A 27,400-nucleotide genomic window follows, 5' to 3' on the forward strand; every position below is an offset into this window, starting at 1 on the left:
AATATCTCTACTCTCAAGACTACTTACTGACATACTACAATGGATAAAATAAAATGTTTTAAACTAAACTTCATTAGTGTCATGATTAGACTGTTTTAAGCACCATTATTTTATAACACCATTTTATCAGCTAGCAATAATTAAGCCTAACTATATGTACCCACCATGTAAGCTGAAGTAGATTATTATGGGAAATGCAGAATCATACAATTATAACTCTTCAAAGCAGTTTCAATAAAAGAAATTAAAATTTGATTTTGAATGAAATTACAACTGATCACACATAGCTGTTTAGCATATGTCAAAGAAACAAAGAAATTTTGAAAGGAATGAGAAAAAGAACATCTAATGTGCTCATGCCACATGGAATCCTGTATTTTATTCATAATTTGTTTTCCTTTTAGGGGCAGACTATCTCATATTTCAGTTACTCCTGAGAGAAAACATACAAAAAATTCACCTGTTCCAAAATTCCCGATTTGTATGAACAGCCAATATCATTAATACTGGTTACACTGGTCTTTGCTGTGTAAGTCCATCATGCATCCAATAACAGATGGAGTGGGAATTTGGGAAGTACTAGCTAGTCCAGTGGAAGAACGGTTGGCAAACTGCCTCTCTAGTACATCATGGTCTATGTGTCTGGTCATTCAGGCCTTCTCCTTAACTCTTCGTATTTTGAGGAACAGTGGATCAGTCAATTCCATTATATTCTTTTTCAGAGCAATCTATTTCTTGAGGTCCATTCTGGCCTCTCTGAGGGGTCTATATCTCTGTACTGCAAAAAGCCAGTCTCTCATGGACATTTTTTCCTTTAAATAAAAGTAGTATGGCTTTCATTCCCCTTCAGCGGAACTCCACAAAAGGGCTATATTCAGAGAAAGTCCAGGCTAGCACAGTCTCCAGAAGCCATGTCTGCAAGCAGTATTAAATCTCATAGTCTAGAGAATAATGAAAGGAACCCAGGATGTCCTGTTTTCTGCTGTCAACATTAAAAGAAAGAGGACAGCCAACTGAACATTCACCCTCTTCATCAAAAGACAACAACACAGGGAATATTTTTGCCAGAAAGTGCTTGTGGATATTCCTTAGAGCATCATTTCTACTGAGGAACAGGGGGTGGAGGATACTGAGTCACAGCTGAAAAGCCTTTGCAGTCATTAACACATTATTGCAGTTGTAAAGTATCACAGACTTGTAAAGTATTAAATACATGTAATATTGTGCTCTGCCAACAGGAAAGGAGAAGAAGCTGGATGCCAAACAGTCCCTGCCTGTGACTGTGTCTGACTGTAGAGCAGTGAGGTGGTAAGTGGCAACTTCACAGTCTGCAAAGAGCACGAGCTAGTCCTGTCCTGGCAGCGCAGACAATTTTGATGAACAGAAAATGCCATCAGCTTCCCAAGACTGCCTTTGGAAAGGCCATTTAGGACTGTAAGACCATAAAACACTCAGAAGAACAGATTTGATAAATGTAATTCCATAGCAGCCCCTTAAAATATAAGCTTTTTCACACAAAAGCTAAAGGTATTGGTTATAAAATAGGGTGGTAAATGATCTCCCAGGAAATTCAGTAAGTAAAATGTTTCAACAGGTTACCAGCCTTTAAAAATATAGGAAGAGTAGGTTCGTAGTACTCACTCATACTGACGTGTTTTTGTGGTTTTTTACTAAAAACCAGGATAAAATAAAAGTGAACACAACACAAAATTACAATTTAGAATGAATGACAACAATTATTGTCTTCATCCAACTTCTATGAACAGTTGTTTTCGAGATTTTAAAAACTGTATGAATTCTATAGCGGACATTTAGAATTTTATGGGCAGTTACAACAATCTACTTCACTTACAATTTAATTCACTTAAAATACAAACCATTTATCCCCCTTCCAGATCCCACTGACCAGTTCTTACTACAGCACTGAAAAAATAGAACTACCCTAACCCTAAAACTGGAGTCCTATTTGTCCCGTTTTGAATCCTAAAATGTCACTTTAGGGTTATGATGATGAACACAGAATATTCTAAACCAGTTAAATGTAGAGCAACTGACAAAAAGTTCCGTTTTGAATATTCAACTACAAAATCTTTTCTAGATGTTTAATTCACTTATTTTCCTCACAAAAGGAGATTTAATACATTAAATACTCTATTGCAACCTGAGGACAAAAGAATTACTAACTGGGATGAGAGGAGAATGGATTGTTTATTTGGAGCACAGTTTATACAGATGCCATGAGAGTGCAGAGGGGCTTGGCTGGTTGCTTTTGCTTTAGCAGAATCATTGACCTTTCTGGATTGCAAAAATGATTTTGTTTTTACTATAGTTTCTAAAAGAAGAGGTCTTCAACTCATCTCTACGCCTAATGCATGTATTCCCACATATATGTTCAATGTTATATTATGTGTTAGGAACTGTTCTAGCAGTTCAAATATAAAAGGAGTGCCCCCATTAATTTTATATGGATTATAGCAGAAAGTGCTATGAATATTATTTTGGAATTAGTCATCAATGGTAGCCATACAGTCCAAAGAGTTTAGCCTATGTATCTATTAGTAACTGGTGTATCATAATACTTACACATATCCCCATTTCTCCTACTGGTATTGTAACTGGAACATAATCAAATCACAGGGCATCCTGCTCTGGAGTTCTGAATACAAATTGCAGTCAGGATTTGGTGCCACTGACAAACAAATCCTGTTGCCAGCTGACTTTTTTGGCTGACATTCCACCTCAGCTGCAGCATGTCTCAGCTGAGAAAACAGAGTACAGTATGCCTTTCCTTTCCTCGCACACCACACCACATTCTTTTATTTATGAAGGCACAAAATGTCTGAAAGCCAGCCTGAGGAATCCTTGGTCCTGGTGGGGCCACGGTGCACCACAGGAAGCTGCAATTCCTTCTTAAATTGTGAATAGGCAGGTGTTTGCTCTCAGCTTCCTCACAAATGGAAAGAGTTAGTAAAATGAAGGTTAAGTTAACATGTTACACTACCCACATGCCTTCAATTACAATTTGAACTCGCATTTACTGAACATCAACTGTTGCCCACTTGCATTAAAGAGAAGCCTGCAAGTTCTCACAGAAGCTGTGCTTTGATTTCTGTGCAGCTATTTAGTTGCATAGTGGGTATAACCAATCTGAGCAATGGTGGAAGGATAGCATCAACCAGGATCGAGTATGTGACTGCACATAATTTTACTAATGATATTTATTGTCTACTGAATATAAAATCCTCTGAAGTGTATCAAAAGCTGCTCTAGGGGATCACACTGAATAACTGAAACAACTGCTTGCCAAGGGAGCCATTAACACTTCCAACTGTTGAGTCACTTGAAAATTTCCCCTCCACTTTCTGCTCACTAACCGTTTAAAGGAAAAAGGAACATTGAACTCAGACAGCTGGCAGAGTGAACAGAAGGATCCCCTGAACTGCTGCCACACTACAGAAATGGAAAATGGGATCTCTTCTGGATTCTCCTCCACCTGGATGTGTGGGAATTGCCTTTTGGTGCTGCCAGATGTCAAGGTGTGGGAGAGAAGCATGGGAATCAAAGATAGGCAGAGGGAATCTAAGCAGAAATATTTTGGAAGTGTGAAATGTAAAGCTCTCCCTGGAACATTAACTCATCCTCAGTGAACATACACTGAATGAAAATGTGCTTTCAGATGAATCACAATTTATATCTTAATGTATTACAACCAATGTGGGATATTTAGTTATATTCCCAGAGCCCTAAATCAAACCTTCATCAAAACTTAATTTAACCCTCACTTGGAGTGCCATATGAAGTTTCAAGTTTTACATTAAAAAATAAGATTTTACAGATACTTCATACCTCTTTGTTATGGAAGATAATGAAATCTAATCTTCTGGACTAATTTCTCTCATGTTCTGCATTAACAAAGCACTCAGCAGAGGACACTAGCAGTCCGATAGTCCGGACTAGGAGAGAGAGATTTGATAATCCTCAAACTAGTGCATAAATGTGATCCCACTGCCATTCTGGATTCCTAGATTTACATGGCTTAAAAGGTTGAAATGGATTATCCACAGGAGACCAAATTATATATTAAGCAGTCAGAAATCTTCTTTTCACAGAAACTTACACAGAACTTAGCACATGTGTAAGGAAGACACCCACTCTGTTTCTAACTGAAATCTGAACTCTCACAACTAACCTTGCATCTAATTTTCCTTCTTACCTCAAATCTAGAGGTGAAAAGGTATCACCTTTCTAATACCAGAAAACGTCCCACTGTTTTCAAAAACTCCTCCAGCTGTAATGTCATTATTTTTAATCAGAAAAAAAAAACCAACCTTATGCCCTTTTGAGCATCAGGAATCATTGCAAAACAGGAGGCAGAAGCTGAAAAAGCAAGACACATCTCCTTCAAATGAAAGGTACAGTTTTCAGAAGGGAGAGAGCTCTGTCTTGCTGCCTGAACAAGCACTGTCCTTTTGGGGTACAGTGTGGTTAAAGCAAACCTCTACAAAGGAAACTGTATCACTTCAGCAAAAATCTATTTGAGAAGGGAAGACCAGGATTCACTAGTTTGGAAGGAGTGTAAGCTCTCTAACAACGAAAACTGTTCATGTTAAATAATTTGTGGTATCAGACAGGTACCAAACATATGCATGCACTTGTGCCCATATTACATACACAGAGAAGTATTTAGCCAAGTTCAAAAATATTACAAGAGGTTTATGGGTGATGTAATTATTATTTGTCTGCAAGCATTTGTACTAAATTATACACTTAGGAACAGAAAATCATCTGATTACCAAGACGGAAAAGCACAGTATTACCATGACACTGTTGAGTGGAAGAAGACTATTTTTTCCCACACATTAGCTTTCAGGTTGGCAAACCTGCTGGGGGCTTGCATGTAAAAGAAGCAAAACCAAAGCACCATCTAGTTCGAAAATAGATGTAAAAGTCTGGTAGATTAAGGGAAGTGTGGATGTGGCCGTCACCAAGAGGGAGTACACAAAGCGTTCTTTTGATGTGTTCTGCCTTCTGTGGCAGTGCAGCCTGCTGATACACTTGAAAAGGGACAAGAAACCCACAAAAGCCTATAGTTCTTCCTGTGAAATCTACAATTCCTCTCCCTCCAAATGCCATATTTGATTACTGGACTCTAGGGAACAACGTTACAGAAACAGAGTTCAGCTACCTAGCATAAAAGAACCATTCTTCCTTGGCTGCCAGAGGAGAAAATACAACTGCTGTGTCATTCTGCTTGACCTCCTTAAAATGACAGAGCTTAGCAGCTGAATATGAAGAGGGGTGAAGGATTTCTGTCCTGTATTCCTGCTAGCTGCACCTGGAGATGGAAGACAGTTCTCTGTATTACAATATAAAGAGCAGTCAGGTATTATTCCCTCTTTTTTAATTTGACTTGTCTTTTACTAATGGTGATTCTTCCCATCCTCAAAACCAGAGGGTTTTTTATAAAAAATGATGGGAAGGACAGAGCAAGGAAGGGAACCAAATTCTGTTTCTTTTCCTCTTCTTCTTCCATCTGTTGGCAGAAGAGAAGAGTATTACCACTGTCCCAACACAAGTAGACTCCTTGGCCAATGTACCAGGGGGCATCTCTGCAATTCCAGCGTGTGAAATGAAGAGTTTTTTCCTCCATGTCATCTGACCAGTTTGTCTTCTGATGAGACTAACCAGGAGCAGAAGCAGCAGCACAGTTCCTTGTTCTAGAATTTTCTGTGGTACATATGGCTGGGTGTCAAAGACCCAGGGAAATCCTACAAATAAACATTTTTAGATACAGAGCCACAGATACTGGTGTGTGCTAGAGGAAGAGAAGGAGACATCCCTGAAATCAGTATTTAAAACGTCAGTGTCAGGCTGAGGAACAAAAGCCCTCTCCATGAGCTGGTACACAGTGTGATGCTGTTGCGAGTAATACACAATAATACATGAAGTCTACATTTGCTCTTTGCAGGGCTGTGTTTACACTGCAGTTCAAACAATAGTTCTTGTAATGGCCTACAACACGTTCCTGCCTTAGTGAGGAAAGGAGAAAGATAACCCCTGGAGTTTGGAGAAAGGGAGGGGAGCAGGTTCAGCTACTCTGGAGCCTTTCTTCTTCAGAAGGCTGATATCACACAAGGAGGACACACCACTAGGGAGAGAGATGAAAGGACTTACTGTTTCTCATTGACTTAATTTCCACTCCAAGCTATATAAAGACTTCAAAACTTTAAGTACCCATATCCCACAGGAAGATACTGCGGTACGGTATGTTCTGCAGTCTTCATAGACTTTGGAGTCAAATTGCCAGCATGCCCATTTGCCATATTTATCCCTCAAAGGTTGTTTGCACTAATCTTTTCTGGATCAGACCAATTGTTATGTAGTATCAATGAACTATCTTATATGAATTTTCAGTTTTCTTATAGCAACCTACAGGTTACTTTTAAGGTTTATCACAAAAATTAAGAGACTATCGAGATATAAGTGGAATTTCATGGTTTGTTGAAATTTGTGTATTTGGATGGCCAGTGTGACTAAAAGAAGGCAGCTTCCCAGGTAAAGGAAAAGTGAGAGACCTGAGTGTTAGTGGCAGACCCTTTACATCAGAATAAAGAAAGGAAGACCTTAAGCCTCAGATCAAGGCCTCTTTGTGTTAATTCTCACTACTTGGTCTGGTGGCGGCAGGTGAACTGAATCTGAAGAACTTAGGCTGAAGGAGACAAGTGTAAATTGTAAATATGTAGCCATTCAGTAACACACTGGCTCCAACCAAATACATGAAATTTTAGCACTCATTTTTAAAATGCAATAAAAGGCACTTGAAAATTCTGCCCTAATATTCACTAAGGTTTCCTACATAACATGAGCTTTTGGGAGTACAGCAAACTTCATTTCTGTCTCCTACAGACTGACTTCTATATAGGTTTTAAGATAATATGATGATGACTTAGAAAATAGCCAAGAAATCAAGTTGTTTCCCAGCAGAGTAACAATATATCCATGACTGAAAGGAACTGATACTCACCTCTGACTTTTCTCAATCTACAGACTATACACAGTTTAAAATAAGAATAAAGGGACACTTCAATACACTGAAAAATTCTGAACATATGGTAAGGAAAAATGTATATATCATGTCTATATGCTGATGCACACCAATTAAACTAGAAGGTAAGAGGAAACAGAAGACAAAAAAAGGGAAGGTCAAAAGCAAAAGGGGAGAAAACCAATGTAAAAGGTTTCAACTAAAAAGAAAAAAGGGTGTACCAGGGACAAGAAAAGTTAAATTCATCTATGGCAGGATGTTCATTAAGATCATTTTAAAGTAGAAACCTTCAGACTGAAAGCAAAACTTGGTAATATTAAATAAAATCCTGCTGATTTAAATCAAAGAAAAACAGGAGAGAGCTAAACAGAGAGACAATAAATTGAAAGATAATTAAAGTAAAAACTGAGAGAAGGAAGAATATTAGAAAGTGAAATGAAAACATTCTGCAGTTGAAACAGGGTTGAAGGGAAGCAGCATAAAAGGACTTTGAGAACTAAAACAAAAGGAGGAACCCTATGGAAAACACTTTCACTTGAAGTATAATGAAAACAAAATGTGTACACAAATTGTTGCATAATAAAAGACAGAGAGAGAGAATGCATAAATAACAGTGGAATGAGAATAACAGCGATACTCTTTACTGCAGACAGATCTTCTCATTCCAAACACACTACGAGGAATTCTTCACCTCAAAATGAGTCAGACCAATGCAAAACAGAAGTGACAAAAACGGTAGCCCTAGTAGCAGTGCCATGGCTCATCTGCTATCATCTGGCCAGTCATCAGGATGTTCTGTTCTAGTAGTAGACAAATGTGTACAGTCACTTCCCTGCCATCATGGCAAAGCCTCGAATTTGTTCCAGTAGTAGCTGAGTGACCCCTGTAGATACTAGGTCAACTTCCTTAAGGGCAAGCTTCTGCACTCTCAAAGACTTAAATTCTTTGACATTTTAATCCTAAACCAGAATTTCCTCTGGTGGCAGTATTTTGTTTCTTTGCTTACTACAAACAATGGGCCTGAAGAAAAGTATTAATTAACCTTAAAGGTTTACTTGCAGCCTTCACTTTATCTTGCCACTGTTTGTCTATACCTGTACATACATAGCTTTGAGCAACTGAGCTTGGTTTCTGTGATTGGCATTGGATCATACACCACAAATTCATTTCCATATCTTACATCGTACCACATACTAACACTCTAGTGTTAAGAAGTCCTTTCCCCGCCTCAGTCTCCGGAGATGGAACTACTGTGAAGAATATATAGAAAAAGTGTTCTAAAACAACAAGCCTTTAAAAAAAAAAAGTCTCCAATACTGTGAACTGGTGCTACTTTCAAGCATTTTTACCCTTGCCTTTGGGGGAACAGAACTACACAAAATGGTCTTGAGCAATGAGGGTATGAGCTAAATGCCATTTTCACTTACTGAACTAAGTTATTAGCAAAAGACGGTAGATCAATTTTACATGGAGACCTTGAAATAGGAGAAGATATCTTTATAAAAATACATGGTTTAGCACAACTTCTGAGAAACACTATAGAGACTGTGAATACAAAAAGTCCAAATAGGCAATACCTGTGTTCCTTTCTGTCATCAGTCACCGAAAACTCCATAATTATATGTAAATGGGAGTTATGTGTAAAAGCAATTAATCTCCTTTGTGGAGTAGATGGTTGAAATACAAATACAACTGTCCAAAGTAATGCAAGACTGGAACAGGTGTTGAGCCATATGAACCAGATCATCCTCTCCTGGTGCCGGAATGCAAACAGGATGGGACCTCACTTGTAGGGGAAGAAGAGGAGCAAGACAGTGAGTGTGAAAAGAACTAGGAGAAAAACAGTGTGTACGACTGCACAGAAAATCAGGACAGACAGAAAACATTTTATAAAGAAACTCAAAAAAACCCAGCTGAGAAATTTGTCGGACACAATGCTCTCTAGAAAGACCTGAATTGAAAGCAAAGAAACTGTCTCTTTTTCTGTTGCTTTTTTCCCTACAGTGTTCTGTGAAGAAGGAACTGTCTGGTCTGTCTTTATAAACAAAAATAAATCTGACATCCATATATCTCAACTTCTCTTTCTGATGAAAATAATCTGAAAAAGCTTCCCAAAAATGAATGAATAGCTCCATGTCTGAGAAGTTGCAACACCAGTGTTAAAAGCAGGATTGAAAGAGAGGAATCATTAGCTTCTGTTCCTCTTTAGCCAAGCTGAAAATAACTATTTGAAAAACAGCTGAGAATTTTGCAAGAACTAATGTGGCATCCAACTGTTTCTGTGAAGTGCTACAGAATGGCTTGCAGGTAAAAAGGAAATCTTTGTATAGGTGGTAATTAATTACAAAGCATTTAGGTAGAATGAGAAGCTCTTAGTGCAATACCTTCTGTCCAGTATGGCAAAAAAATTCAGTGATACCATCAAGTAATAAAGTCAACCTTGAAAAACACTAACAGGGAGAAGCTGCAAAAAGGACAGACAAAAGCTGAAAAGTAATTTCAAAAAGAGAATCAAAATGTAAGTTTATCACTTGCATCAGGCTTGCTGGAAAGCATTAACAATTGTTTCCTATCCAGTTTTACCTGCAGTAGTCTAAAAGGGAGAACAGGGATTTTCCTGAACTCACATCATGCAAAAATATACTGATTTTGCAGGGAAAGTTCCCTGGGAGGCACACTTGGCTCAGCTCAACATCATCATCTAAAATAATGGTCAGGGAATCAAATAGGAAGAAGTAATTCTAGTGAACAACATTAGTAGCCTCCCTGTGATGTTGTTACTGAAATTCCCCAAAGACAAGAGAGAGAGTTATTTAGATCCAAATAAGCCTTTAACATCTGGTATGAAGCCAGGGACCCAGATAAGGGCTGGGAGGGGTGGTTAAGGAACAATTCCATCAGCAGTGGCAGTAGAAGACTTGAATTGTGAGTCAAATATCAGCAAAGGTATCTAGAATAAATTAGCAATTGAACAACATAGAAATATCTGAAAGATCATGAGACAAGGCCAAAGACACTTAGAGGTTGTAAAATTGGTCACAGGTCTGCAACTGTCTCATGTTGGTGCGCCATTAGATTGAACTATTGCCAGTAAAAAACACTGCTAGATCTAAAAGTACAAACCCCATGAGAAACTGCCATGAAATCTCAGCAAAATGCATTTGGTTCTCATTTACTGTGGTATGCCATAAGACATACTGTATAAAGGTCAAAGGCAAACTCATCTTGTGGCTATGTGCTAAACAACATTTTGGATGAGATGTTCCCATGAAAAAGGTTCGTATTTTTGACCAAGGATGCTATCTTCTGCTGTTTTCTTCTGAGTGTGTTCACAGAAATGGCATTTTCTTGTAAATCATTAGGATTATGTCAAATTACTTAGCTCTGGAATTTATTTCTCCCCTGCAATGGGAACTGTCTGCAAGTGCTCAAACCCTGGCTAGCCAGCTGGGTCAAAAGCGGAAACAATATCTTGCTAAAATATGTTGATCTTGGCAAGGACCTATTCAACACATCACCACAACAATAGATTTAAATAGAGACACAAAAAGCAAGCTTGCTAGTGCCAAAACAACTGGGAAAATAAAGCCCATTTCCTATTCTCAATATGGCAAGTAATAAAAAATATCTGTTAACAATCAAATCAATCTGACAAAGCAATGTTAAAATGGCTTGGAACAGAGCCAAAAAAGATCAGAACAGATATAGAGAGACAATATGCACTGGGCTGCGAAGCCCACTTCACATCATCACAGGAAGAGACATAAAACCCAGCATGATGTGCATTATTGCTATCATATATTAAGAGTTGGGCATATAGTTAAAATATCAAATAAAGATGAACAGACATGATATAAGGGATTACAGTTCTGTCAAAGATGTGTGTTTCTTTCTTTGTTCAGAGTTAGTTCTTCAGACTGAACACTTTCTTCCTCACCCGTTCTTAGTCAGAGCTGCTTGTATGTATTTACATGGCACCTAACACAATGTACACTCCCTAAACATTAGCCACTATAATAACATATTACTCTGGTGAGTGGGAGAACATAAACAGGCACACTTTACAATTAAGATGCCTTAAAAACTTCTAAAAGCATGAGTAATTCAAGGATGCCAGGCAACTAAATGGTAGCAACAGCTTTACTCTTAACACCTTCTTAAAAAAAAAAATTAGTAACCCTTTTGATAACTTTTTCAATGCACCTTCTTTCACAACTGAGAAGTAGAAATCACTATTTTTTAAAAATACATATTTAGAATGCAATGTTTCTGAATATTTACAATTCATCAGTGAATCTAGCACACACTGTAATGTCACTAGGATGTCTAGGCCTTTATTCATCACTTTCATAAATTTTATTCTAATCTATGGCATCAAACAGATGCAAGATGTGGTTTTGTACCTCGGAATGCAGGTTCATCAAAGTATTCTAATATTAATCCATGTTAAACAATATCAGACTATATAAGCTTCCCAGCTGAATATTAACTCTGGTTCCCAAACTGCTGAGAGTATAAGAAAACGTTCATATGTGAGAAAGTTACAAGTTGATATGCTTTTTCTTAGGATGGAAACAGAGAGTCACAAGCACCTGCATAGTTTAATACGGGAAGAAGTACTTCAGTCAGTAAAATACTATTATATGCTTGATTTGCTCACCAAAAGCACAAGGTAATTTTTTTTTTTTTGCACTTCAGAGGTGTGTTTCTTTCAGTTACATAGTGTCTTTCAAGAGAAAAAAAAAAACCAGATTCATGTACATTTTGCAAAAACACAACACACCTTCTGTTAAACATTGTAAATGGGAGTTAGCAGGGCTTTCGGACTGACAGTGTTACCAAAATGGTGAAGGAGAATACACGATAAAGCAATACGGCATGCAAGAAACTGTGCAGTCTTTAGATTTTGCTTTGCTTCCTTAATCAATCAGGCAATAGCTTACATAGTTTCTAATGATTTGTGACTATACAAGGATATGGAGTTAATACAGGCCTGTGAGGTCTCAACACACTGTCATAGTGTCATTAGCGAAAAAGGTGGGAATAAGGGGTACCTCCTTCGTCAGATGGCCTTGTTATCTCACTGCAGTAAGAAAAGGTAGGGTTCGTGTCAGAGCCATCTGATTTATAATCTCCCAAACTGGTAGAATGTAAATACTGCTTACTGTAACGGCTTGCTCTTTCTACAAAGGTAGAAAGAAAGAATATCACAGTAAATACATGACAGAAGTGCAAAGATGAGCAACCACAAAAACCCCAACACTGCTAACATTAGTATTCATACACTGATGGCATTAAAATTAAAGTGAATTGTTCACAATTTTGTATCCATTTTCAACACCATTAGTTCAAAAGGTTGCTTCAAAATCAGATACAACTAAGCATGTTCTCTGCTTTAAAAGAATAGCAGAAATGGAAGGTAGGATTGAGATACGGGGGAAAAAAGGGATGAAGATGAAGCATATGAAAATTTCCAGTGGAAAATCAAAATGTTCCTTTATCTCAGCATGCATACAAGTTGATCATACAAGTGCATCTGGAAATATTGCTGTATGACATTTGAAGGAATATTTGAAGTTCCACTATCAGTAGCAAAGAAAATACATGTGTGGAATTAAATGTTCAAAATAAACACTTCTAGGGGAAAAAATCCAAAAACTTGTAGAGCCAAAACATTGCTGCCTATTATTACATTACCTTGTCTCCTTTTCCATCTACCCTTAAATTATGAACACCTTGGAGTTGCAAACAATAGCACAAGGCTACTATCATGTGCCATATAAGCAAAATGTGCATAGAAAATAAATCAATTTCATAAATAGGCCACCTTCTACATCTCTGAAATTTTAGTAAGGTCCAACTATTTGAAAATTCTACTTATAGTGAAGACAAAATAGGTCAATGCTTTTTAAGTGACTGCTTGTAAGTTGTATGAAAAACTGTTGTTTAGGATAAGATTTATTTCACTATTTCTTATCTGCACACGTGATTACAGCGGAAGTTCCTATAAAACACTGCTTTTAACAGTTATATATATATATGAAAACATACTTATAAAACATATGGATGGCACATTGTCCTGAAAATTTACTGTATCAACTTAGTTTCATAAACATAAAAAGCTGAATTGGGGAAAAGTCAGGATATAAGCAATACCAGAAAGCATATGCAGACTCCTAGACTGAATATTGTCCTCCAGAGGATCAATGTCGAAGATGGAGCCAGGATCTGTGCGCCAAACTTTAAGATCTTTTCCCAAAGCACAGAAATTATAAGACAGACAAACAACAAAGGAAGTAAAAGCATGAAAGGAATGAGTTTTAATAACCAGCAAACAATTTCCTTCATCTAGAAATTAACCAAAAGATCTAGATATTCACCTGAAAGGACTGGAAAGCATTAATTTCCTGCTTAAACGAACTTAGTGCATTCATTTTAAGCACTGACATTATTTTAAGGAGACTTTTTCTCCCAATTTTTGTTTTCCTCTTCTAAATATGACCGTAGTATTTTCTTAAGTCTAAATAAATGGAAACAAGTTAAATATCACATACCAGAGCTCTTTTCCACTAGAAGAACCAAAATGATCAGAGCTACAAGATTATGTCCCAAGTCCACCAACAGCATCCTTACTCCACGGAGATACTGCAGTATATATCCCTATAGCTGACAGGTGGCAGTATACATCTCTACAGCTGACAGAGGCACTACAGGCCCTCCTTTGCATACAGTAGAGATCAAGTCAGCCTAATAAGCAAAATCAGGGGCATAGTTCATCCTACCCAAAATAAACTTCTACAAGTTGCTCAATTCATATGAAGTATCCATCTTTCTTAATTAATACAAAAAAAGGCCTAGGGTGACAAATTCAGCTGTAGAAAACTACATTGTAGACATCTACAGTTGGGTACAATGAAGCCCACTCGTAACTAGTAATTCCCTTTGTCTTCCAAATATCTAAGTTTCCTGGGACACAGACTTACTGTTGATCCACTACTGAAAAGCATTTTTGGAATTCAATGTATGGATTCAATAACAGTAGTAATCATAAAATCTCCAGCTTTAATTCATACAAGTCAGCTATTAATACCTCTTGAATTCACTTGCCTGAACTGGATATTGAAAGAAAAGAGAGTCAATAAGAAATAATTAGTTTCATATCTGAGTTTAAGTTATAATCACAGCAGAGAAGTGAATACAGATTCAACCATGTTTTTGATAAACTTTTAACAAGTAATTACAGTGTTGTACAAGTTAAGAGGAGGCTTATAACAAATGCAGAAGCAGCTACAGTGTAAATTCTTGAACTACTCACATCAATCTAATATATACAATTCATATCTGCTATGTCTAAAAATATAAAAATCATTTAATCTCTTCAAACCAGTTTAAAATAAAACCTTGATGTAAAGTACAATCAGTTAAAGCACAAATCTACCAGATCACACCTTTTTACTTGTGGTTTGCTTCTTGGGCAGACCTGTCTGCAAGATTTACTCAATGCATTGGAAGTGGGAAAAATAATTGTCTTCCCAACTTGGTCCTTTTGCTGGTTTGACTGGTATCAAGCTAAATAATGGGTTGGTAGGTAAAGTAGGACTGTGGGGATCCCAAATATGTCATGTTTCAAATGATTAATAGACTAGAGGCAATGGAAAGAACAGACAGAGCTAATAAAATAAATCCCATGGCTTTAGAATACATTCAATTGTATGTACATTACGTGTTATCTACTGCAACTCCCATAAGGTGAGGCATAGTGCTAACTCCTTCTTGACAAGATGAATAAAAGCCAATGCAAAATCTTTTGATAAACTATGTGTTAGTCCTAACGGTGATAAATTATGCAACTACCTAAAGCACTGACAGGCTTGAAAGGGGTAGGGGAACTGGTGAATGCCCAACTTCTGTTTGATCATGCCTTAATAAGTAAAAACATAATAAGTACAGCTTCATGGCAGCATCAGTGTAGCAGCCATTGATTTGTATTGATTTTATCTATCTCTGTAATCTGAAATAACATAGTTAGAATCTTGGCAATTTATAGCACCAATCAATTTTAACTTCCTGGTAACTTTTGCCAATTTAAAATATCCTTATACTCACATGAGAATCATGGAGCCTCTTTAGTCACAGATCCAAAGCTCAGTTAGATTAATTAATCTTGATGAGTTTAGAATGGTTTAGCATGGTTAAAACTAGTGCCTATTTTCCAAAGCAGAGGCATTAATTTTAGCAACCAGGCATTTGAAAAAGTTGTTACAGCTTCACCAATAAAAAACCAACCAGATGGACTCTAACACAGAGGTACTTTTCCTAACTGGCTGAACAATTACCAGCTAGGAAAAAACTCAAGAGAGTCATAGTTGTTTTTTTCAGTCTGTGATTTTTTTTTTTCTAGCTGCCAAGGACATTCCATGAGCAGGGAGCTCACTGCTTCTTTTTAAACAAGCAGATATTATAATTGCAGTTCACTCTGAAAAAGCATTAGCTGAAATATCACTGCATATTAGGCTCACAGGTCTGTCATGGCCTCTTTCCTTTAAATAATTGTACTACTTTTTCTGTTTTGTGAGCACAGGGAGTTAAGAATTCCTGTGTGTTTTGATACTGGAGTATTTTAAGGTGATAAACAGTACTAATATTTCAGTTACTACAGCTCAAGAATTTATCTCAGGGATGTTCTTAATCCTAATCTGTTTGTGCTAGCAAGCCTTCAGTTACTGAACACAGGATTGTACACAATTCTTACACAGGGCTACAGCACACGTGCAATGCAGTACAGAGTACGAGGTCTGAAATGCGCACTAAACAGCATATTGCAAACTGCATATTAAACTGTGATTTTGCAGGAGCTTTTCTCTCTCTCTTTGGCTGCACCGCTTCTAGCTATGCAAGTGAGTTCAAGTGCTTGGGTCTCTACAGACAATGATTTTCTGAACAAGTTGTTGCCCTAGATCCAGAATGTGTGACCCTCTGAGACTTGCATGGTCTTAAAAGCATCAGTACCTTCCCCAGGCAGAGCTCTCTAAATACTCACTTTTGAGAAACCCCTTGTGACATAAGGCTGTAGCTACAAACATATAAAAGGTGGCTATACAAAAGGAAAGAAATACACTTCTTTATATGGTGGAGACTCATTTGGAGACTTTAAGGAAAAGACTGAAGAAGCATCTGCCAGGAATGATACAGCTATAGTTAACCTTGCTTTAGGCAGGAAGATGGACTATATGACCCACCAAGTAGTCCATTTGACCTGCAATTTCTCTGATTTTTGAGACGTAGACTTAAAATCAACCCTTGCTATTATTGCTATGTATGAAGGATTTTAGAGTGCTATCTCACAGCATATTTTTCCTTATGTAGACCCTCTGCGGTCTACACTGTTGTAAGGCACAGAAAAACAGAAAAAGGACATGCCAAAAGAAAAGGAAAGGAGAAAAAAATAAAAATGTCAGGTCACCATTTCCTCTGCCATAGAAGACTTGCTAACTTTTAAGAGATTTCAACTATCCATTTTGATTTTGAAATAGTGTTTATTATGAATACCCCAAATGACATCTTAATGCAATACTCTGTCTCTACATACAAAAACAATCTGTATTCTACCCCCCGAGTACCTGGTCTTATCTTGGACCATCTTTTAGAACATCACTTCTTGAACACTGGTGTTTGGCTTACCAGAGATATAGTGAGTTATTGATGAATTCTAGCTTGAGATATTTTGAAAACTGTGTGAAATTCTAAAACAAGAAGTAAATGGAGCATGTGCAGCTCTGGAGAAATTGCTGACTGACAGAAGGGGAAACATCAAACTGGTCTGCAACATTTAAACTTTGAAATCTTGGAGAATCACAGCTTTAATCATCTCTCTTCTGTGCAAAATGAAGATTATTGCAGATATTTTGGCCTTTCTTGAAGAATCAAAATTCAAACTTGAAATAATAGCAATGACTACCCATATTTGAAAAAAAAAATTACAGCGCAAATAACAATGTATCTCCCATTCATTCCCATTATTACTTCACCACAAGGTGGCATTGAACCAGCAGTTCAACCCAAGTTTCATACTGAGAAAAGAGTGAAAATGAAATCTGGAAGTACTTTTTCATGGTTATAATGGAGAACACAAGCAGAGGCTTTCATCATCCCCACAGTGTCTTCAATAGCAACAGCATTTAACAACTTACCAACAATTATTCCAGGTCTTCTATCCATTTCAACAATATGTGGATGCACACCTTTATATGCTGCATCACTCACAATTTGGGTGTTTTTCCGCACCCGCTCTGTTACAGGATCATCTACCACAGGGGTGAAGCCCCTGCCCTTTGTCTTCTCAAAATCTTCATGGTATTTTACCTAGGAAAACAAGAAGAATTACATTTTTCCCCAAGCTGCAACTGACAGCAAATAGTTATTCTATGCAAGAATGCATAAGCGTGTGTGTTTTATGAGCCACTTATATTCTTTGGGTTTTGCATCATAATAGAATTGTTACACACGAGACAGACTGGATGGCCGGCAAGTCTTTTCTACCTCCCTAACTTGATCTCCTCGTATTTTTTTTATCATTTTTGCATTTGTTTTCCATTGCCAGTGAATTAGGCATTAACCGAAGCAACAAAGCATCATCTTATAGTCACATTGGACAAGAAAAGCCCTCAGGAGGTCATCTGGTCCATTCCCTTCTTCTCTAAGATAGGACAGCTCTCTACTGATGTAGACAACTACATCTGTCAGTAAAATATGTTCCAGCAGTAATAGTTCTAAAGAACTCAAGTATTTTCATTCACTGAGAATTTTGATTATATACACAGTTTCATACAAAAGGTACTCTTTTGCTCTTTTATCATATGCCAGCTGGCTTTAAACTTAAGTTTTCAGAAAGAATGCTAGTTATTCTAAGCAGCCTACTTTCCAAAAAAAAAAACCAGAAAGTAAAAACAAGGACATTAGGGTAGAAAGTGTTATATAATCAAGTGTTGGAACAAAACCAGTATTAGTAAGAGTTATAAAGTAGTATCCCTGATTATGCATATTTACTTTTTAAATCGTCTTAATCATCAAAGAATTAAATTGACAAACATTCTCACACAAGCAAATGCACACAAAACAACTCATTCCAAGAACAAAATTCACGCAGAAACCAGGAACGTGCACAGGCACAAGGTGAAGTGTGTCACCTAATCCAGTCAAACTGTGTGATGCTCAAATGAGGCGTGTACTTTTTTAAAGAAAAAAAACCAAACAAAAGAACAGACGTTTAACTGTTAGAAAACTGTTTATTAGTATTTTGAAAATGTTCATTACAGTCATATGCAGTTAGCAAACACTCCCTCAACAGGCATAAGAAGAAAATATTTCTGCCATACTTGAGCAGAGAGTTTCATCAGTTACCTATATTAATGGAAGGCAAATCCAGTGGAAGTCAAGTGCCATTCCTTAGTATACTCTAGTTATAGGAAGAAAGTACCCTACCATTGAGATGTTGTTTTGTGTTTCTTTGACATGCCTTAGCTCAGGTGTGTCTAGAAGCACACTACGTCTACCTTTCATCTGCCTCTGATCACTGCTGTACTTGACCTGCAAAACACCAACAACAGCACACATGAAATTTTTGTTTACAGTAGAAAGGGTGGTGAGAATCCCACCATGCAACGGTATCTTTTCCAAATCGCAATGCCCAACACTTTTCTTGTTTCTTTCTTTACACTCATTTTCTAGTGACTTATTCCAGAAGGAGGATACAGATGAGCTGGTATATTGGTAAGGCCAAAGGGCACGTTTATTCCATGAATCACTTACTCAAAAAAATAGTATTTACCTGAAAGCTGAAACTCTTGACTGTTTAAATGACATAAGTGAAATAATTCATTTATCAACTGAAAAATAAGATAAATAATAAGAAAACACCACTGTGACTTGGACATCTTTAAAACATATTTGTATGGCTGATGATAAGCTCCCTTATTACCCAGACAGACCTAGATTCTGTCCTGTCTGCTTCCAGGTTGGGATTAGCATGAGAACCCATGGGTCCCCAGGGAATTCAACTCTTACAAGCGGATTAGTCCTGTGGCAGCCTTCTTACTCCTCTTTGGTAGCTAGTCTTTGCTAGCAGCACAAAAGCAACTTCTGGAACAAATCTGAACACGCTGTTTTCAAAGAGAACATTTGGGCTCTGTGTTTTGTGCATCAGTAAGTACAGAACCTCCTATGTCACATGCCTCCTAATTAGCTTCTTTTGTGGCATTTTACAGGCTTGTAAAGATGCAAGGTTAATTATCTGTTAAAAAAAAAAAAAAAAAAAAGGCAAAAACCTCCCCACACTCAGAATTCTAAAACAGTAAAAGTAGTTGGTCCTACTTGTTGGTTCTAGAGTGAATACTCTTACGGTTTCTGCTAGCTGGTTGAATTCTTCTACTAATGGACTCTCTTAGCTCCTACACTGCATTGTAACCTGCATACTGAGGGTTAGTAAATATTTTAGATTTACCTATACATTCACACTCAAAGTATTACCTCTCAAATCAGTTGTGCAAATCTATTTCAACATGCATTTGTGATGTGAGAAACCAATTGAAATTGTCTAACTCTCCTTAAAATTACATATTAGCTGAGCACAACATACCTATGAAAATACGAGTATTGGTGTCTATGTTTCATAAGTAAGTTTGAAGAGAAACAGAAATATATGGTACTGCATATTCTTCAAACCTTTCTTAATTAAACAATAAATTTTCTTAGCAAATATATTCAGCTACATATGCTTTTGAATACAAGGCATTTTCTGGACAGAATAATTACAACCAACATAGTTTGGTTTTCATCTAGTGCTCATTACCATAGAGGAGTATTTATCCCTGTAAATCTTGAGAAACAAAGTGAAGGAGTCACTTGGGGAAAAAAAAGCTTGATTTTCAGAAATAAAAAAAATTATTTAAAGTCTAGAACTCTTGGGAAGTTTCCCTCTTATTTTTAACTATGCACCTCAAAACTAATTGACTTTGGTAGATATGCATGAGCATTTTAAGAACGTACTTGAGACATATATAGTTACAAGGTCAGATTCTGTTCCTTTGTCTTTAGACTAATCCTCTGACAAATCCAACCTACTTTACTTTCCCCCCCTACACTCAGTTCTAGAGTGTTCACTACTATTCATTCTCTTCTGCCACCTTGAGACAGTGGCTCTGCATGAAACCCGTTCTATTTACCATCTGCAGGGGCTTTGTCACTGATATTGTTTCAGTGTCGAGGACACAGACTGCAGTGTAACTAGTCTGGTCCTTTACTTCGCCATGCTGGTTTGACTTCTTCCTTGCTTCTTATTAGAACTGCCTGCTGCTTCTTACACCACTATCGTGGTGATTTTGGGAAAAGAAAAAAAAAAAAAAAAAAAAAAAAAGTAAGTATTTCCATAAAAGCCAAGAAAAATATAGTATTTTACTCCTTAGTAATAGGATCTATTTAGGACTACTCAGCTCTAACATAGCTGGTATGTCACAGAGTAGAATGGATGACTATATGCTTCCATGCTTTAAATCATAAAAAAATGAAATTTGCACTAAAGTTAAATTCTCATTTCCTTTGTTCTTTACTGTAATTTACTCCTGCAATCTAGCAACTAAAACTTGGTAACAAGAGACAAAGATTCTTGAAAGAATGACTGACCTCTACTGACTGTCTCCTTGAAAAATACTGGTGCCAACACAACCACCTACTTTTTTTGCAAGCATAATCAGGCAAGTCTGAGTATTTTTTGTTGCCCATATGTGCAGTGCATGTACTCAAAGGATAAAAAAATCCATTCAGTATATGATGCAGTTGGATTTATTTGACACATCAAATCTAAATGGAAAAGCATGTCCTTGTTATATTCCTACAATGACTGAAAATCTAAATGACAAAAAGATTCAAACAACTTGCCGAGCTGATATTGTCTTGATTCTTCTTGACTCTCTCTATCTCAGGAGTGACACTCACAGCAGTAGCTTTGCCAGGCTGCTCTCTGTAGTGAACCTATTATTTAACAGAATAAAATGGTACATACTATTTCAGCTAAAGCAATATCACATTGTATTACATTAAAATGTATGATTTAAAAGGTCATCCAGGAAACAACTGAAAAGCTAAAATGCATTTTAAGTTTATTAAAGCTTATAAAACTTGATTTTTGAAGCATAACCTTGAATTCTTTCTGTATAGTTGTCTTATTAATGCATTTGTGTGGATATATACACACATAGGCACATAACATCTTGACATTCACCGCACAGGTCTTTGGCAGTATAGAGGGATATCTTATATTTGGAATGGGGTAAGCCACAAATAATGCAGTAAAGTCAAGCAGAGAAAATGAAAAAACTGAATTTCAGCAACGCCCACTGTAAATGTATATTTGTCCAGACATAGAGATTCCATAAGGATACCATCCATGTTCTAACCTTTATATTCTATATATTCAAAGGGGATTAAACACAGGGGGTGCAATACATCAGACAACTTCCAACTGAATCCAACTGCCTAAATTTCACCATGTGTTTATTTAAATGTACTGTAGGAATATGCCCCCTATTACTTTTTAACAAAATACACTTGTAGCAATGATGAATATACCAAATGCACACGAAAGGCAGGATCAGTATCTAAAGAGGATAAAGGATAGGATGTGGCACTGACAGACCAATCAGTCTAATGTTAACCCTGTCCCCAAATACTGGGAAGTCAGATATGGTACACATTTAGTAAATAATTAGAGATTCTTGCATGACTTATGCCAATCCATATAGTTTCATGTAAAATAAATGTTTCTACACAAACTTTTTTTTTTTTTAAATAAGCTCTTGGTTTTGTGACAAGGATAACTGTACTGACACATCACGCTTATAATTCTACAGTGCATTGTGGCATTAACATACATATTGTTCAAGCTATTGTCTTCCCACACAACACAGTTTTGGTTTGTCCACATAAACATATTCCAACTGAAAAATTAAGATTTTATAAAAATGACAGTAAGCTATCAAATGGATTAAACTTGCAAACTAACATTTGTAAGGATAAAATGATTATTCAAGACTTAATGTTTCTAGAAATGTCTGAAGTTGAAGAATCTTCGCCCAAAGCTATTGCAGTGACCTGAAAGAGAATTTAATCTTTCCAATGAAATTTGCACAACACAAAAATTGGTGAGAGGTCAACAATGATGTGAGTAGAACAACCACCCAGACTGGTTTGAATCACTTGGGAAAACAGGTTTCTTTGAACAGCGTGCATTTTAGGAGAGCTAGATATATCAACATAAATGCAGGAATAAATAGCATACACTTAAGTTAGAGGGACAGTATTCTTGAAAATTGTAACTCTAAAATAATTTGAGGAACATGGCAGAAGACACCCCAGGGAAACACTAGCTATTTGTAGCCCCAGGAAATACAGCTGCTGATGGCAGTTGCCAGTGAGGAGAATGGCTAGTCTCCCAAAGACTCACTAACAAGGTACAACTTCAGCAAAGCAGGAAGGCAGCAGTGTGTTCCAAAAACCCTTACCTTCTCCCCTGTGCTCCTGCAAACAGTATGACTTTCTAATGGTTATGTCAGCCATTAAATACTAAACTCTGATAGGAAGGTTACTGAGGAACCAGAAAGAGACAGGTAAGAGAGCTGGAGTTTGAGTACAACTGTAGCCAATTTTTTACAAAGCAAAGAAAAAAAAAAGCTGGAAAAGGATAGTCTGTTAAAAAAAAAATCTGTCAAGATTTCCTGCAAATATCCAAGACAGAGAGTAAAATTTCAAAACATTGCAGCCATTTGTTTAATGGAATATGTGATGCTTCACGTGCCGTTTCCCAAACCAAGCAATGGCTTTTCACAATTGCTTCCTAAAAGAAGGTTTTCATGTAATTCCATTACTAAGTCCACACCTAACTAAAGAAAAGGCACAGCTTCTGGAGGCAGAACTTTGTACTCATCCTCTGCACCCAAAAATCATACAAAGTATTAAACGAGAGCAACTTCCCATGCTGACATTCTCTTGATTCCTCTTGACTCTTTCAATCTCAGGGGTGACACTCACAGGCGTAGCTTTGCAGAGCTGTTCTTTGTACTGAACCTAGCAGACAGGGCAGAAGATATTACACCGAGACTTCCAAGTAACAGAAATACAACAGTGTGTTAGACATCATTGAAGAGCACACTGCATTTGGATGGAAAACACCATTCCTTAATAAACACCCACATCTTTCCACATGATACTTAGTACTCCCCCTCTTGCAGTTCTATTTCAGACACAATTAGTATTTCAACAGGAATACTTCACTCTCATTGATGTTAATCAAAGTGCAAGGCTAAGGAGTTATTATTTTACCATTAATTGATTAAATTAGTCTTTGTGGACAAACAAGAACTAGCACAAACAACACAGGCATATTCACTGAGGCACAAACGTATTTAATACAGCAGAGAGAAGTGTGCAAGGAATTAAAATGGGGCACACATTGCTAATATTCTTCTGGTTTTCCTTAACTCTCCTTAGTTCGGGTGGATCAGAAATAGTTGTTGCATGCTGAATTTCTTCCTTGTATTTAATCTGCACAATAAATATTACAAAATATTAGCAATTTAAAGAAGATACAGACAAGCACTAAAACACAACAAACATTTTGTAATCTCTCCCTTACACATACTGCACAGCTAGACCACACCTACCAACACTATTGACCTGGAAAGGAACAGTTATATTTAATTTCTGAAACAGGCTGCTAGGGTCTCCAATGCATCTTGTTTGATACAATGCAGCAGAGTGCATATAACAAGCCTAGTATCCTAAAACTCTTACAGTGGGAATATACATCACATGGGATTGTGGCTATCTTCATGATAATTGGGATGCTGCATATACTACTTGGAGATCTGCATTACTATGGCAATGACTTGGTCTTGCTATTATCTTGCTACGGAGTCTACCAGTCCATTTCAGAAACAAAACATTTCACCCTTCTTAAAAGGGTGGATGACTTCAAAGTCTCATTCAAGTTCTCTAAAAACACACACAGACCCATCAGGGAGAATGCAGATGTTTGGATGGATGATGCCTTTGAAGATGCTGTCAGATATTTACTGTTGCTTTTGTCACATTTAATCTCTTCTAAACAGCAGTATGTTTGGATATGGTAGACTCCATAATTTGAAAGATGCACAAAACTAGAATTTCTTCAATTATACAACATATGTACCAAAACTGGAATTCAACTTAATGAGAAAGAATTGTAAGGTTAAGTGGATGTGGTACTAAAAAGAAAGGCATCATATTTTCTGGTTTTCCATATGCTATCCAAAAGGGTCATCTTGGACAAATCTGTGCATTGTCTTTGTCTTACTGTCTGTTACTAAATACCTGTCCAGTATTCAGCACATTCAGCTTCAAATCTCTTATGCCACCATAAAATAAAAATACTTGTAGACCACGCCATCCTTTACAGTGTGTCCTAGTTTCAGCTGGGATAGCGTTAATTTTCTTTCTCGTAGCTGGTATAGTGTTATGTTTTGGGGTTCAATATGAGAAGAAAGTTGATAACACACTGATGGTTTCAGTTGTTGCTAAGTCATATTTATACTAAGTCAAGGATTTTTCAGCTTCTCATGCCCAGCCAGCAAGAAGGCCGGAGGAGCACAAGAAGTTGGGAGGGGACACAGCCAGGGCAGCTGACCCAAACTGGCCAAAGGGGTATTCCATACCATGTGATGTCATGCCCAGTATATAAACTGGGGGGAGCTGGCCTTGGGGGGGCTCAGGAATTAACTGGGCATCAGTCAGCAGGTGGTGAGCAATTGCATTGTGCATCACTTGTTTTGTATATTCCAATCCTTTTATTATTATTATTGTCATTTTATTATTGTTGTTATTACCATTATTAGTTTCTTCCTTTCTGTTCTACTAAACTGTTCTTATCTCAGCCCAGGAGTTTTACCTTTTTTTTTCCTGATTCTCTCCCCCATCCCACTGTGTGGGGGAGGAGTGAGTGAGCAGCTGCGTGGTGCTTAGATACTGGCAGGGGTTAAACCACGACACAGTGATATGGCATGCTTTCTTTTTCTTTACAATGGTAATAAAACACCAAAATTCACAAAACCATTCAAAATTGGAGGGGGGGGGATACATAATAGGTGGAAACATTTTTCATTAGCAAGACTCGAGGAAGGAAAAGTACTTTAAGAACAAGGGAACAGCATAATGAAACAATTTGTACAGTTTTATATTAATGTGGCATACAAAACTTCTGTTAAATACATTTTAAGGCTGCAAAATCAAGGACACAAAAATCAGAAAATTACGCAATTAACTTAAAGGTAACCTTAGTTTTGCCCCTTGTACAAATATGCTCCATATACAGCTTTTAATATATTTTATACTACTTCACTCTTTTCCTGATTAAGTGCTTTATAATCTTCTTTATCTATTACCAAAACCTGTTTTTCTCAAGAGAATTCTGCCTCATTCTTTACACATAATCAGTGACCCTTACTTAGCAAGTAGTTTGCATGCAGACCATGACTGATGGTTTTTTTTTCCTTTAACTGCTCTAAGGTCCTGCTTTGATTGCAGAATTACTGATTTCTTCAGGAACTTTTCTATGTTGCTCCTCACTAAAGCATCTGAGTTTTTCACACACATTAATTCATTAATTTTGCAGTGAAATGAGGAAAAAAGGGAAGTGTGACAAGGAAGAGTACTATTCTTACTAGAGAGCACAGACAAGTAACAGCTAATCTGCCTACATAATTTTAAAAACCATAGGATTATACAGCACCTGCATCCAATGAGAATTCCCATTGAACTGTAGTTTGCAAAATGGAAAACCAGAGCAGATCCGCCTCTGTGGCAAAGTATAAAATCATACACTTTGGCAATGGATCATCAGGTCTAGACACAGGGACTTGAAGTCAGGTTCTTGCTTTTGAGTATTGACTTAGTGACCTTAATAATACTCCCTAAAGGCACCTCTTGAGGAGGCAATTTCTCATGATTTAAAAAACTAGAAATGTACATTCCTGCATGTGCCTTCATCTTAAGCCCCTTGTGGTTTGTTTAGGTTGACTGCACAAACCCATGAGAACAATAGTAGCTTGTTACCTCCATGGACACCGTCATTAAAGAAAGGGAAAATATTTGACCAAGGGTACCTCAGATACACACTGACAGTGAGGGAGTGATAAGTCTAAACGACCTTGGGTTCTGTTTCAGCTCTTCTGGAAGGAAGCACCTACGCACAGGAGCGCATCACTCTGCCTGTCTTTCCCCACATTGGGCCTGTCTGCTTTGACCAAGTCCTTCCACATTTTCAGTTCGTCACTCCTGGCCTTTTTTTTCCAAATCCACTGTACCAAATGTCACTTAGTAGATAATTTTCAACTCTCTTCTCCAAGACATGGTACTTCTGGAGAGTGCCAATTTTTTTTACACAGACAAAACAACTTGTTTTTCTCTAAGCTCATACTTGGAAGCTGCCTTGGCTGAAATTCATAAATAAATAAATAAAACCAAACCAGCCCAAAACACAGACCAGGAATGGAAAATTTCAGTTCAGACAGTTTAGGACTGGCAGAAGTACTAAGCCACTGGAAAAAGGGGTCTTTTAATAGAGACTGTTAGGTAAGCTTAAGAATTGGCAGTGCTACCAATCCTTAAAATGCTTCAAAATGTCCGTTGCTTGAGTTTTAATCAGACCCCAGCTTTGTGGTGTTGACTGACATATCACAGGGGTTTCCTCATGGATTTCACACAAATAAAAACACAACTACAATCTTCCCCCAAAAGACTTCTTCCAGGTGCTGTGTCCAGCCCTGCCTGTCCTTCAATATAAACAAGTTTTTTAAAAATTCTTAGTTATTTGTAGCTTCTTGGTTCAGATTCAGTTACAGTCCATGGGTCTGATGTTTGCTTTTAAACTTCTGTGAGATCTTGACTCCAACTATTTAGGACGCTGCTTCTTCAAAACTAATCACAACAGGTGAGATGAGCCCAACCCCCCTGGCTGTCACCACCTTGTTTTTAGGATTTGAAAACAGACTGTTCTGATCTTTGCCTCCAATATAAGTCATCTGGAAGAATCTGATCACTTTCAGAACATGATGCAATGGACTTTTTTGCATGGTTTGGTTGTACAGTGAGTGTTATTTTAGTTTGGTGTTCTGGGTTTTTTTACACTGCAGATGCACTTCACATTCCATAGTATCATTTAGCTCAGCAAACAATTTTAAAGCTGTCCTAAGTCCTTCTGGCTAAATTCAAAGATATGTGTAAAATGTTTAAATCTAATGGAGTCAAAATTGGTGTAATTTAACCCTCCTT

The 27,400-nt window shown here is 37.2% G+C and overlaps 1 protein-coding gene across 3 annotated transcripts in view; it reads right to left on the reverse strand.

Annotated features, from left to right (window-relative positions):
- NEBL (nebulette) overlaps window positions 1-27,400 on the reverse strand; it is a 274,542-nt gene that overhangs the window by 18,077 nt on the left and 229,065 nt on the right. Inside the window, exons 18-24 of one of the 3 annotated variants that reach the window (XM_030008945.2) lie at window positions 23,546-23,638; window positions 23,069-23,161; window positions 20,978-21,070; window positions 18,527-18,631; window positions 17,236-17,407; window positions 13,202-13,294; window positions 12,100-12,228 (exon numbers count right to left, since the gene is read on the reverse strand). In XM_030008945.2, coding sequence (XP_029864805.1) covers window positions 12,100-12,228; window positions 13,202-13,294; window positions 17,236-17,407; window positions 18,527-18,631; window positions 20,978-21,070; window positions 23,069-23,161; window positions 23,546-23,638 — 778 coding nt within the window. The remainder of the gene's footprint in view (window positions 1-12,099; window positions 12,229-13,201; window positions 13,295-17,235; window positions 17,408-18,526; window positions 18,632-20,977; window positions 21,071-23,068; window positions 23,162-23,545; window positions 23,639-27,400) is intronic. The other 2 variants (XM_041122468.1, XM_030008943.2) reach the window with 2 other exon arrangements.

Source organism: Aquila chrysaetos, chromosome 3 (genome assembly GCF_900496995.4).
Source record: "Aquila chrysaetos chrysaetos chromosome 3, bAquChr1.4, whole genome shotgun sequence".
In the NCBI taxonomy this organism is placed as follows: domain Eukaryota; kingdom Metazoa; phylum Chordata; class Aves; order Accipitriformes; family Accipitridae; genus Aquila; species Aquila chrysaetos.